General features: G+C 37.4%; 1 protein-coding gene across 1 annotated transcript; it reads left to right on the top strand.

Moving 5' to 3' along the window:
- On the top strand, window positions 1906–12160 carry LOC8067423 (probable serine/threonine protein phosphatase 2A regulatory subunit B''delta). Its single transcript, XM_002467040.2, has 13 exons — window positions 1906–2359; window positions 4910–5158; window positions 5253–5355; window positions 5434–5533; window positions 7327–7432; window positions 7563–7653; window positions 8244–8385; window positions 8798–8945; window positions 9038–9147; window positions 10409–10565; window positions 10631–10756; window positions 10833–10978; window positions 11383–12160. Exons 1-12 carry the CDS (start codon window positions 2207–2209, stop codon window positions 10971–10973), a joined length of 1626 nt encoding a protein of 541 aa, XP_002467085.1. The 5' UTR covers window positions 1906–2206; the 3' UTR covers window positions 10974–10978; window positions 11383–12160.

The raw sequence follows: 14144 nt of genomic DNA, 5'->3' as shown, positions 1-14144 counted from the left end.
ATTAACAAGCCAGAAGTGGTTACTCTTACTAAGGAATGCAGCGCATTCATTCAAAATAAGAGACCCCCCAAGTTAGATGACCCAGGCAGTTTCTGTACTCCATGCTTTAATTTAAATTAAATATTTTTGTATTGATCAAATCTCTATTTTAAGTCTCATTGTCAATAAAGTAGTGTGGTTTTGCGTCAACATATAATTGTTGTGTTGCTTCTATATAGCTATCCTCTAGTCTTCTGGTGCACCTTCTTACATTTCTGTGTAATTTCTGTGTAAGTAGTGTGGTACTAAACTCATACGCAACAATGAGTAGTGTCTATGTACAAACGGGTCAAAGCATTTCAACAGTTTAGTCCATGCACCAAACAAACACTCCGCTGAACATGCATAATGTAGCATCACTTATTTCTTTCTCTTTATTTTTTCTATGATTTCCAAAGTTTAAGTTTATGAAAAAAAAGAGCACATGGCACCACATCAAATTCACTAGTGATAGAGTTCTATGTTGCCTGTTTTGGATGACGACTAGAACAGTAGAACATGGACAAAGTTTATGGTCTTAGATGAGAAAAAGGATTCATAGACCTCTATATGAGAAGTGGGGGAAAATTTAAAATGCATGACACAATTCACTATTTTCTAATGAAATCCTCTAAAAAAGAGAATCAATCCTCTAAAACTCACGTAGAATGCCTTGTTTCATAGAAATTTGGAGAAATTCTATCACGATACTAAATTTCATAGTTGTATCACCTCCTCCTATCCAATCTCTGTCTTTTGTTTGTACTTCATCTAGGCATTCACGGCCTGTTTAGTTCCTCATGGAATACAAAATGCAAAATAACAACTACTTTGGAATGATGAAATACGAAATACTAAAATTTTAGAGTTATGTTTATATCAATTCAAAATACAGAATTTATTGTCCTCGTTATGGTCTCGTGAGGCTCTTTTAGGCTTTTTTTACCCTTGAGACAAAATTTCAAAATAAAGAATGACAATCATTTTGTTAAAAAATTTATATAGTGTTTAGTTCTATTATGCAAAAAATGATGGAACAAAACCCATAATTTTTTGGATGAAAGGAGAATTAAACACCTCCTCAGTCTTACAATTTTTTTTGTGTGTATAATCCATACGAGCTAACATGTTACAGTATAACGTTATATTTCTACGCTGTTTTTAGATTTTGGAATTGGAAGTTCAAAGAGACGTGCATTGGTGTATGCATAGGGCCTTGTTTAGTTCCAAAAATTTTTGCAAAATAGGAATAGTATTACTTTCGTTTGTATTTGACAAATATTATCTAATTATGGACTAACTAGACTTAAAAGATTTGTCTCATCAATTCCGACCAAACTGTGCAATTAGTTTTTATTTTTATTTTTATTTAATATTTCATATATGCGTCTAAAGATTTAATGTGCCGGGGAATCTGAAAAATTTTGTAAAATTTTTTAAAACTAAACAAGGCCTAGATCTACTCGGAAAGACAAATTTATTTTGCTCAATTCTAGCTTAAGCCCTGTTTAGTTCCCCACCCAAAATTTTTTCATCTATCCCATCGAATCTTTAGACACATGCATGGAACATTAAATGTACATAAAAAAATAAACTAATTACACAGTTTGGTTAAAAATCGCGAGACGAATTTTTTAAGCCTAGTTACTCCATGATTAGCCTTAAGTGCTACAGTAACCCACATGTGCTAATGATAGATTAATTATGCTTAATAGATTTGTCTTGCAGTTTCCTGACGAGTTATGTAATTTGTTTTTTTATTAGTTTCTAAAAACTCCTCTCGACATCCTTCCGACACATCCGATGTGACACAAAAAAAATTTTTATTTCTAATCTAAACAGCGCCTTAGTAGCCCAAACCGAAAGTGGCATCCGAAAGACAAGTTTATTTTGCCCTCCGCTGTTATATCGACGCCCACCATTACCACATCGCCGTCTTCCCGTCTCCTCCTCCTCCTCGCTCGGCTGCTTGCCTAGGGTTTCGCCTACTCCCGCCCCGCGCCTCCAGCCGTCGCTTCAGATCCCGCTGCTGCCGGCACTCGATCCTTCTTCGTTGCTCCTCGCTGATCCCGCTGAGCTCCGATTTGCGCCCTTCCTCCCCGCCGGAACAGCGTCCGGACGCGCGGAGGCAGATCTGGGTTTTGGTGGCCCGCTTGGTGTATGAGAAGGCCTCTAGAGCTTTGGAGTAATGGAGGTGGAGCCGGCGAGGAGGGACGCGGCAGCGCTGGACCCGGAGCTGCTGCAGCTGGCGGAGCTCGCGCCGGGCGCGCTTCGTGAGAACTCCATAATAGCTGATGCGCTCTACTCGCAGTGGCTCGTGCTACCCGAGACGGCCAAACTGGTATCCCTTCAACGCGCCCTCTCGCTTTCCTCGCTTGCTGCTTTGCTCTGTGCTTAAATTTCTATGGACTCTGATCTTAGGCTCAGACAAGTTAGAACCATCGTTCGAACGTTTTGGTTGGCGTCCTTTGTGCTGCGGCGCGTACTGGTTAGGTTGTTACTTCGTATATCGCATTTACGAGCTTGTGACTTCGATGAAGTATGATGATTGAGTTTGGTAGGCCAAACTGCAGGGTTCATTTAGTGGCTTGGCTTGTCTTTCTTCGTACTTATGTTTCTTGGTCTATATGATCTTGTTCTTGGAAACTCGCCAATGTAAATTTCAGTGTAACTGGGCAGCATGGATATAGCATTTGTCTCTGCTTCCTGTGATTATCTCTGGGTCTTCATCTGAGCTTTGATTATTTTAAACTCTGCACTCCCAAGCTCTGTAGTTTAGTGAACCTGGAAGGTTGGGGTGCCCTTTCTTAGTTAATTATTCGATCAGACTTGTTAATTTGTCGATTTAAGTGACAACCATAGAAGACTGCTTAAAATGCATATACAGTTAGTGCAAAGGATTCATGTTGCTAAACATTTTTTTTCCTCATGCTGTTGTGCTGTCTGACAGTTCTATGACTGTCTCTGGAAACTCATTAATTTGGTAGATGCCATCTCTGTTGGATGGATTATTCTTTTTTTTTTCTGATATCAAGGTTTTAATACCACATTGAATCATTTATAAGCAACTTATGGCTGAGAGTCTGGTAGTGATCTTTATCTTCATTGAATTACTTTATTGTTATCTACGCTACCATTGTTTTCTGAATTTTAGTAACTTGGTGACATGAGCATGTATCATATTTGTAGGAGATATGTGCCATATACAGTGATCTGATTAGTGTCACCTTGGGGCCCTCAATTTGGTCGCACCGGCCTCACGCCCCTAAGGACGGGCCTGATTGCTGTATAAGTAGAGTTTAAGAGAGTAGCTGGCGGTTGATACTAGTGAGGTGGTCTGAGCTTTATGGGCAGGTCGTATCTGTTGGGTATGCAAACATGTACATTCCTATTGATGCCATTATTTTGGTGCTGCACTATAAGAACACTAGCTTAAGATGGTTAGCTATGCCTGTCTCCAATTTGAGTTAGGTTGTGTTGTCCATCAGTTTTGCAAAGTGCTTATTGGGGGCCTAGTACATATATTGATTCTACCTTTTCATGGACATGAAATTTTGGACTTGAGGTTTTCTCTTTGCAATAGCATTACGGTAGAGGCATGCAGAATATTTTTAATTAGCTGTGCTATATTTTAACTTTCCAACAGTGATGCTGATTTTGACTCTTAGCTCATTTCTGGTTTGTCGCCGGTAGCTTTTTGTGAACAACTGCATCTATTTATATTTGACGCTGAGTTCAATGACTTTTGAGTTGAGAGAGTGTGCGCTGTTCCTTTGACTGCTCTCAAGTGCTCCTTGGTAGCTTAGTTTATGCATGTTTGTTTAGGTATTATATATATGAACCTTATTGTTGTTTCAAAATTCAAAACAGTATCCGTTTGCGGTGCTGCAGCAATAGACCATGTAACGACCACTGGTGCTACCACTACAGTAGGTTATTTTTTCTATAGCACAACAGCGAGCAGACGAACAATGCACCGGCTGAACGGAGGATGAAGACACCGGAAGGAAGAGTGGATCATGGTTGGGTTGAAAGTTAAAACATTGGATTAGCACTAACCCCACCGCTAATCCATGACTTTGATACCATGTTACTAATCTCAAAGATTTCAGAAGACAATGACTCCATTAGTGGAGATGACATTATATAGAGAGCCTCATGGGCCATATGGGCCTATAGAATGGGCCTTGATATGTACTTAACATAGATATATTGGAAGCTATAACTCTTTCTGTGGCCTGGTATGTTTTGGTTTCTAAATATATCTGTTTGCCCTTAAGATTTTCCATCGGGAAATAAGGATGGCCAATTGCAGATATAAGTGGATGGGTTTAAGGCTTGAATTGATTGAATAAATGCATGATACCTAGGGGTGAAAATGGAAAATTTGCATTGGCAATATGATGCTTTATGAAACCTACAGTAGTGTTCCCTACAGATTTAGGCTTTTTTATGAATTATGAGGATACTGCTACTTTATCCAATGGTACTACAATATTCTCCTTCCTTTGCGACCACTACCACTGTTAGAGCTGTATTTGCACATCTGCTGTGTGATTTTTTCCTTGTGTGTGATTATCTATAGGTATCCTCTCCAGCAAATGCAGATCTTTTGTAATAACTTTCATTATTGTAAATTGTTTAGTTTTTCTTTCTGTGTTTATGTGAGTGATCTGAAACTCTGCAGTGTACTCCCTCTGTCTCAAATTGTTAGTCATTTTGTCTTTTCTAGATTCATAGATTTTATTATGTATCTAGACTGTGTATATCTAGATGCATAGCAAAAGCTATGTATCTAGAAAAGCCAAAACGAATTACAGTTTGGAACGGAGGGAGTAGGTAGGAAGTCAGATGTGCAGTTTCTTACAGTGTTTATTTTCATGTACCTTAGGTAAAGTCTTTGATTGAGGATGCAAAGACTGGTGCCGTGCTTAATGTTGTTGGAAGCTCTGCTAGCACAAATGCTGCTTCAAGCAGTTCCCTACCGTCGATGTTTCCTGCTGGTAGTGCTCCACCACTTTCTCCTAGGAGCACTTCTGGGTCCCCCCGTGTTATGAGACGAGGATCTGGAGCTGGACCATCGTCCTTGGGTTCTCCATTAAAATTAGTTAGTGAACCAGTGAGAGAAGTTATACCTCAGGTATTTCACAATTGCCCTTGTAACTATTATTGAAGTTTTTGTTGCTACAGTCATTGTTTAAGCATAAAATTTCCTGGACCAATATGTTCTATAGTTTTACTTCAAGAATGGGCGTCCTCCTACAAAAGATTTGAAGGAGCAGTGCTTATCAAGAACAGATCATCTATTTTTTGGTGGGGAGGGACTTCAGATTCAAGGTGAGTATGGCTTCACGGCTTCCTTTCTGCCATTGCAATAACTTCTGAAGCTCATATACTTTTACTTGTCCATACCAGAATTCAGATCGGTCACAAAGGACATATGTAAACTTCCTTCATTCTTCTCTAGTGTTCTTTTCAAGAAAATTGATGTTGCATGCACTGGAACTGTCTCAAGGTATGATGTTCGACATCTGAACCCTAGGTCTATGGTGACGCCCATGTAATGATGTAAAGATCCAGTTGAGGAACTATAGTTACTTTTAGATGTCGGGCCAGTGTCTCCTTATCCTATTTCAGTTTGTTCTTTATTCTTTGGGGTGTTGGTTTATTCTATGTCCTCGTTTAAGCTTGTAAACATGCTAAATGCCAGTTCTACTTGATTGCGATAATATATTTTTATGCCTTTTACCTCCTTTGTCACTTGAAGACAAACATTAATCTTTGCTTTTGCCACAACTTATAATTGGTTTTCAGCACTTTAGTTGGATATCACATGTTGACCATTCGTTTTAAGCCACCACATGATGCTTTAATCGACTGTGGGCTGTTCAACTACTAAAAAGATCATTAAGATAATTATGAGTTAAAAAACAACCACCAAAATCTAAGGTGTTTTTTGTTTTGACCTTAGCCAAACTTCGCTTTGCCCAAGTTTATAAAAAAGTGCACCAACATCCACAGCATCAAATTTGTTTCATCAAGTCCGCCATGATAGTGCATTTATTTGGTACAGTAGGTGCTAAACCCCTCTTATTGTTTAAGATTTGTGCACAAGGATTAAGAAAGTAGGTCAAATGACCTTGTTGCCCTTCATTATTCTGCATTGGGAAAGAGAGCTCATTCATCTGTGAGAGTATTGGCATTTATTAAGTGTATGGAAGAAAAAGGTAAAAGGTGCATAGAAGTTCTAGGTTGACTTGCATTTTGAGAATAGTTGAGAGGGCTAAAAAACCCCTACATTTTGTACTTTTTTCTTTTCTTTTGGGGGTGGGTGATAATATACTTTCCATAAATATTTCAAAGTTAGAGAATTTTGACTCGACAAAATTAAAGCATCTGACATTTTGGAATGGAGGGAGTATATTGGTCAGTTAGTTTTATCTTGTTCATGCAAGTGCTTACAGTTCTAGTGGTGTATCATGTTTGACTAGTACCTGGACTACTGGGCATGGCATTTCAAGGTTAAGTGATACGTTCTCTATCACACAAATGGCTTCAACGTTTTGGTTGAAAGCTGCATTCATATGTATATTTCTCTTCAAAGGAATTATATAGGTTACTGGTTAGTGGTTACAAGGTCTAGCAAAGTTGCCATTGCAAAAACATTGATACATACAAAAGTGGTTTCTGTTATCCTGCTTCCTCCTTGAATCACTGATGCTAGCTTTTCTTTGATTTCGTTCATACCTGTAATGCTAGATCGTACCTTAGCCACTGGTTTGGAACCTTTTGGGTTGCAGGCTTCATGATCTGCTGAATTTGTTCATTAAGAGAAGTGTTGCAGCTTCTAGCTTACCTTTCGCCTGCTAATGTGTCAGATCATGTAACATGCACTATAGCTTTGATGGTACAATTTGGCGTCACTCAACTTCTGCTTTTGTTTCATAGTTTCTCAATTATTAGTTGGGAATGTGATCTATTTTTAATAATGTTTTCATTACTATGTTTGAACAATTAGGAAAAAAATGTGTTAATTAACCCAATGACGCACAGTACTTCATCTGGTCTGTAAATCCTAGAAAAAAAAAAGAAAAAACAAAACACTATTAGGTGGAGGTAGAGTTCAGTATGGAAGAGTGGGTTTTGGGTTGACCTGCCTTTCATCAAACTTGCATCTCTACATGTGACAAATTGTACTAGTGATTCTATGTAAAATGGCAGTCTGTTTTACCAACACTGATTATTCTGAAGAACATTGATATTGCATATCAGATTTAAGTATGGTAGTCTAACTCTATCTAAACACAGGGATGCATTTGTTGAGTACTGGATCAATGACAATAAGATTACAATGGATATGGCTAGTCAAATATTTGAAATATTAAGAAAGCCGGGTTACACATATCTCACTCAGGTCAGTTATTTTCTTAATGTTCTCAGTGTTAACAAGGGCAAAGATGAATCTAGGAGAGATTTTAGTTCTTTCATTCTGTGACTAATTTTATACTGTTGGGGAAAAAATATATTCGATGTAATATGTGCAGGATGACTTCAAGCCTGTCCTGAAAGAACTACTGGCAACTCACCCTGGCTTAGAGTTTTTACAAGGGACCCCCGAATTTCAGGAGAGATATGGTAATTCCTGCTATCCAAAGTCCAAGTGAATTAGCAGACTTGAGAATTAATTCACTCCAATAGTCCAATTTATACTTCATAGATGTCCTTTTCCATGCTTTTTTGTTCTTCTATTCCTTGATAAATGCACATATGAATGGCAAACCCTTTACTTGGTGGTAGAGCAGCATCCTTACAGTGGTAGGTGTTCACAGTCGATCGGTCTTTTGTAGACATATTTTAAATATGATTTTTGTGGGCTTTTATATGTTTTTGCAGTAAGCTTGTCTGTCACATAGACATGGACACATAATATGATACCTTTTCATTTAAAGTAGTTCTAGTGTAGCCTGACAGCCTTGTCTTTCACTTTGTGGTTCTTGCCATAGGAATTTATGGGCAATGATGGCACCCTGATTTGAATTCTTTCCCTTAGCTATTGGAAAATGCTGGTAGGCAACAAGTGTTGGTTGCATGAAATCTGGAGCATTACCAACCATCACTAAAACTAACTAACTCAACTATCCATTTTGTTTTTAAGATCAGATTTGCTGAATGTTTGGACTGTTGCTAATGTTTGCTGTGTCATATTCATTTCTTGTTTTCTTCAGCGGAGACTGTGATATACAGAATCTTTTACTCCATAAATAGATCTGGGAATGGCCATCTGACTCTGAGAGAGCTCAAACGTGGAAATTTAATTGCTGCACTTCAGCAGTTAGATGAGGAAGAAGATATCAACAAAGTGTTGAGGTAATTATATATGACATCCTAACATATCGCCACTGTCTATTCATTATGTATTACCATACGAGTTCTGAGCAGAACTGAGGTTTTTATCAGACTATTTATCATTTTGCAGTTGCATACATGCATTTTTGTACTCCATCTGTTCCAAATTGTAAGTCGTTTTGGCTTTCTTAAATACATAGTTTTTACTATGCATATAGACACAGTGCATATGTTTTTTTGCATAGCAAAAGCTATGTACCCAGGAAAGCCAAAACAACTTACAGTTTGGAACGGAGGGAGTACCTTTCCTGTGCTTCCATTTGTTTTTATGTGGATTACATTTGTTCACACTGTGTTTTCTTTATATAGTCTTAACAGTATCCTTTGTATAATGTTTCCCAAGTTGATAATCTTGGCTCATGATTTGATGCAGATACTTCTCATATGAGCACTTCTATGTTATCTACTGTAAATTCTGGGAGCTGGATACAGATCACGATTTTTTGATTGATAAGGAAAATCTCATCAGATATGGAAATCATTCGTTGACCTATAGAATAGTTGATAGAATTTTCACACAGGTTAGTCTATTCCATTTTGGCATTCAAACCTTAGTTCTTTATTACTAAAATGTTGTGCCTTGTGTCCTTATTGACTCTTTTACTGTTATTAGATCCCAAGGAAATTCACAAGCATGTCAGAAGGAAAGATGGGTTATGAAGACTTTGTTTACTTCATATTATCAGAGGAAGACAAATCATCTGAGCCTAGCCTTGAATACTGGTAAGTGGTAGCTGTGGTCTGAATAGTTGTCTGTATTTTTTTGTAGAACTGTTCCTTTTGTCTTAATGTGATGAGATAATTCCACCTTACAATTTATAATCTTAGGGTGTGTTTGGTTTGAGGAATGAGTTGATCCATTATCATGTCACTCCTTACTTTTTTGTTTGGTTTGTGTAATAGAATGGTTGATCCATCACCGCCTCATTCCTCACAAACTAATAATTAGTATATGCATGAGGAATGGGTTGATTCCACCAAAATTCATGGGATGAACTCATGATGCACCAACTCGTGTAGTATGAGGTGGTTCTCAAAACCAAACACAATATAGTAATGTGTAGTGGAAGAATGCAATCCTTTTCCCAAGGCTGGGGCACCCAGCATATTTTATTTTTCATGTCCATGCCCCACCGAAAACTCATAATTAATGTTGGTCTGGTGGACTCCCACATTTTTTTGTGTAATCTTGACAGATGTTACTTGGAAGTTGTCAAACATGTACTTCTGTTTCCTTTCTTTTTTTTTTTAATAAAAAACAAGATAAGATTCAGCTTCTTGTAACTTCTTTAGGAAGACATTGCTTTTGTATAATATCTTGTTTTCTTTTATATACACACACATACTGCATATACATTATTTTGCACTCCCTTCAATCGCAAATGTAAGTACATTTAGACTTACGTTGCCCATTAGACTTTGTATCATTGGTAGACTTTAAGGTGCTGTTTGGTTGTACTGGTTTGGCCTGGGGTTCGATCACAGTGTCAACAAATCACGTTAGGTCGTGTTTGCTTGTGATGTGCTGGTATCAGGTTCCGTCAAACTAATACTGGCTTAGTAGAATCATGACTACACTCCCCATCCAGCAGGATCAGATAATGCTACAGATGTGGAGTGAACCAAACAAATCATGTAATCACTTGTTCCATTTCGGATACTGCTGCAACTTGATTCCCTTATGTTTGCATTACCTATCGTACAACCAAACAGCACCTAAGATGAGTATCAAGTGTATCGCATTGATCAATGTGCATTTAAGGTAGGGGTAGACATGGAAGAATGAAGCAAAAAGGTGCATCGGAGTTATCATGGACTTATATTTGTTGCATGATGCATTTGAGAGATGGCTGAATGGACATATATATATTTGGTATTGCAGGGAAACAACTTTCTATCTTTGCTGTATCCTAACTCAGGTTATAGTCGTAATTTTATTGAAATACTGTAATTGTTATTGAAATATGGTAAACAACTTTCACAGGTTTAAGTGCATCGATCTTGATGGTAATGGTATTTTAACTTCCAATGAAATGCAATTTTTCTACGAGGAGCAATTACACCGAATGGAGTGCATGGCACAGGAGCCTGTGCTTTTTGAGGACATACTATGCCAGATGATTGATATGATTGGACCAGAGGTAGATTCTCATACATATTCCACAAACATTTTATCTGGGTCTGATAAATATTTTTCTTTCTACAGAATGAGAGCTATTTCACTCTACGGGACTTAAAACGGTGTAAACTCTCAGGGAATATATTCAATATTCTTTTCAATCTCAACAAGTTCATGGCGTTTGAAACTCGTGATCCATTCCTCATTCGCCAGGTGATTATAACCCTTAATAAACTTTAGATTTGCCGTCAAATTTTAAGTTAAATAATTGGGTAATGTTTAATTGTAGGAACGTGAAAATCCAACTCTAACTGAGTGGGATCGGTTTGCGCATAGAGAATATATTAGATTGTCCATGGAAGAAGATGGTGAGGATGCTTCAAATGGAAGTGGTGATGTGTGGGATGAATCACTTGAGGCTCCATTCTGAATGGTGTAAGTGTTTACTAATATTGTCCAATGAATCTAGTAACCCAACATGATAAGATAGCTAAATTAGTTTTGTAAGCTACACCATGAAATTTTGCAGAGTATAGAGGACAGACTTATTTCTTTTGTGTAATTGGCATATATCTTTTGAGCAATGGAGGAAATATTGCTATCTTACTTTTTCTTGCAATTAAACCCTGACCTGTTCATGTCTTCTGTACACCTTAGACTTCACAATTATAGGGTTTAAGACCAGAAATAGCATGGAGTTTTGGGGGTTTAAAACCAGAACTTTCACCCAATAGTTTGCTGGTGGAATACAAATCTGAGATATTCTTTAAGTATAAATATACTTGTGGTCGTGCTCCTACTAGGTTTTTTGTTATATTTTTTGAATTTCCTGTTTACAGGTCTTGCTGCTTGAATCTGGTTGGACATGGATGATTATGGTTGTGAAGTGGAAGAATTGTAAAGTTGGTGGCTACCCTGTGGAGGCCATTGTAGTCTCACAGCAGATTCAGTAACACCAAAGACTACTTACAAGTTTTACTGTGCAGATCTGATTCGATATTTGTCAGTTATCCTGTTGTGCAAACATTTTTGCTTGGCTGGAAAATTGGGGAGGGAGGTTGGTGGGCGCCCTGCAGTTTCAAGGCAACAACCTCGGCAGTCACAAATGATACTATAGTGAAGGACCCTTCCTGGTCGGCTAGTTCCATTTGTGTTCTGATTGGTCCTTAGGGGGATATCAGTTAATTCAATTGTTGTGCAAATTTTGGAGCTGAACTGTTAATGTTTGGCTGCCATTTTCTTTGTTAATCTTGGAAGTGCGGCCTAGCAATTCCATCACAACTAAGATCGTGGCATGTAGCTTTCAGGTTCTGCTTTCTCATCAGCATGGTGTTTTGTAGTTCCTGGTTTGTTGCCGTTCTTGGTGCATCTTGGGAGGAATGATCTGAGAACTTGGAGCGTTGGATACTGTTGTCATTTTGTAACATTACCGAGAAGCTGTGGATTGGGTGCATAGTAACACAAAGGTAGATAACATTGGCAATTCAATTTTTGTTAAGGTGTAAATTCAGAGAATGTTTTAGGTCGCAAGTACTATTCGTTAGGTTCGATCTCTTCCTTGAAAGTGCTTTGCCTGTTGAGCTACTTATTTCGTGATGTGTTGAAACTTGACTCGTACGTGTATTCTTGCTCTCTTTCCTTTTAGATATAATGTTTGCTTGGCTATATTTTCCATTTGTCGGCTCAGTTTGGGCAATAATTTTGCGCCTCTCCATACGCACACAGTAACATTTGCACTTGCGAAGGAACGACACTTAGTGGAATGTTTGGTTTAGAAAATCAACTGATTCTAGATTGAGTGATGCATTATGAGTCTTCCTCGAAATAATTTTATTTCTTATATTAGTATCAATTACTAGTTTACGCGGTGATAGATTGACTTGTCTCATCTTTCAAGCTAAACAAGGATGATAATGGACTACATCACGTCACCAAACACTCCCTAAACTAAACACTTTCCTACCAGCATTTTCCAACAGTCTTTAGGGTTGTTTGGACCTGTAATTTTATCTAAACTAAAACTTGTTTTATCGTAATTACCGCTAAAGATATACTTGGATCTTCTAACAAACTCCCGTACATGATAAACTTGACTTCCACGAAACTAAAAAAAATGAGTATTAATTAAAATGTCCACATCGCGTTAACTAGTACTGGCCGTCGTCTCACGGGAAACATTTTTGGACGTTCCGTTTTTTTAATGCCGTCTCGGTAAGCAAAACATTTTTCGACGTTCCGTTTTTTCACGGCGTCTTGCTACTTGGGGCCTTGTTTAGTTTACCCAAAAACTAAAAACTTTTGAAGATTTCTCGTCACATCGAATCTTACGGCACATGTATGGAGTATTAAATATAGATGAAGATAAAAACTAATTACACAGTTTGTCTGTAAATCGCGAGATGAATCTTTTAAGTCTAGTTACTCCATGATTGGACAATGTTTGTCAAATAAAAATGAAAGTGCTACAGTGTCGTTTTCCCTAAAAATTTTTGAACTAAAAAAGGCCTTGATACATAAGGCTAGTCCCAACATTAGAAATTACATGTAGTTTCTATACTTATTAATTTCTATAAATATTATATATAGAAACCATGGTCCTAATGGATAGTTTTTACAGAATATTTTTTTATCCAATCACATTCATTCTTTCTTCATTGTCAACCAACCATATCACTTCATATTTTGGATTTCGTGTAGACATGGTTTCTAACTTAGATCCGGTTTCTATGATTTTTGCTCTCTCTTCAATAATTACATTGCCACATCAGCAAAATGCTTAGGTGACACTACAATTAATATCTATAGAAACTATGATGATTTCTGTATTGAGAGTGCTCTAAGTACACCGTCTTGCTAAGCGATACATAAGAGTTAGTATCTAATTAATCAAATAAGATTAGGGAGAGGGATGAAAATTAGCATCTAATTAATCAAATAAGATGAATTAGCATCTAATTAACCAAATAAGGAATTAGCATCTAATTAATCAACTAAGATTAGGGAGGGGATAAGAATTTATCATATAATTAATGAAATAGGATTGGGGAGAGGGATAAGAATTAGCATCGCAATGCATAATTATGCTAAGCGATACATAAGAATTAGCATCTAATTAATCAAATAAGATTTTTTTTCGACCAAAGTTAGCAGGGGAAATGTCAACGTTTTCTTTTACATTTTTTTATTTCAAACCTGTTTAAATTCTCTATGTCTACATTCGATGCTCATGGTGGCCCAAGGGCAGGGAATGCCCTCCTCCTCGTGATATCGCTGATGATCGCCAACCATGGCTCTAAGGCCTTGTTTAGCCAAAAACTAAGCACATACATGGAGCATTAAATATAGACGAAAACAAAATAAATAATTGTACAGTTTATTTATAAATCGCGAGATGAATCTTTTGAGCCTAGTTAGTCCATCATTAAGCAATAATTATCAAATAAAAATAAAAATGGTATATTACCCAAAATCAAAAAATTTTCAGAACTAAACAAGGCCTAATACTACTTGTTGGCCAGCTTTGTCACATGGGTGTCTATTGCCATACTCCTCACTCTCTCTCACACACAAGTATGAAGAAGAGGAGATTAGAACACACACA

This window comes from Sorghum bicolor, chromosome 1 (genome assembly GCF_000003195.3).
Source record: "Sorghum bicolor cultivar BTx623 chromosome 1, Sorghum_bicolor_NCBIv3, whole genome shotgun sequence".
Classification (NCBI taxonomy): domain Eukaryota; kingdom Viridiplantae; phylum Streptophyta; class Magnoliopsida; order Poales; family Poaceae; genus Sorghum; species Sorghum bicolor.
Note: the sequence above shows the minus strand (reverse complement) of the source record. Positions and strands in the feature narration are given on the sequence as shown.

Excerpts from the sequence above, each read along its gene's own strand:
- LOC8067423 (XM_002467040.2), top strand. The coding sequence starts at position 2,207 with ATGGAGGTGGAGCCGGCGAGGAGGGACGCGGCAGCGCTGGACCCGGAG. Across the intron at positions 5,356-5,433 it reads GGAGGGACTTCAGATTCAAG|AATTCAGATCGGTCACAAAG; the intron begins GTGAGTATGGCT and ends TGTCCATACCAG. Across the intron at positions 5,534-7,326 it reads TGCACTGGAACTGTCTCAAG|GGATGCATTTGTTGAGTACT; the intron begins GTATGATGTTCG and ends ATCTAAACACAG.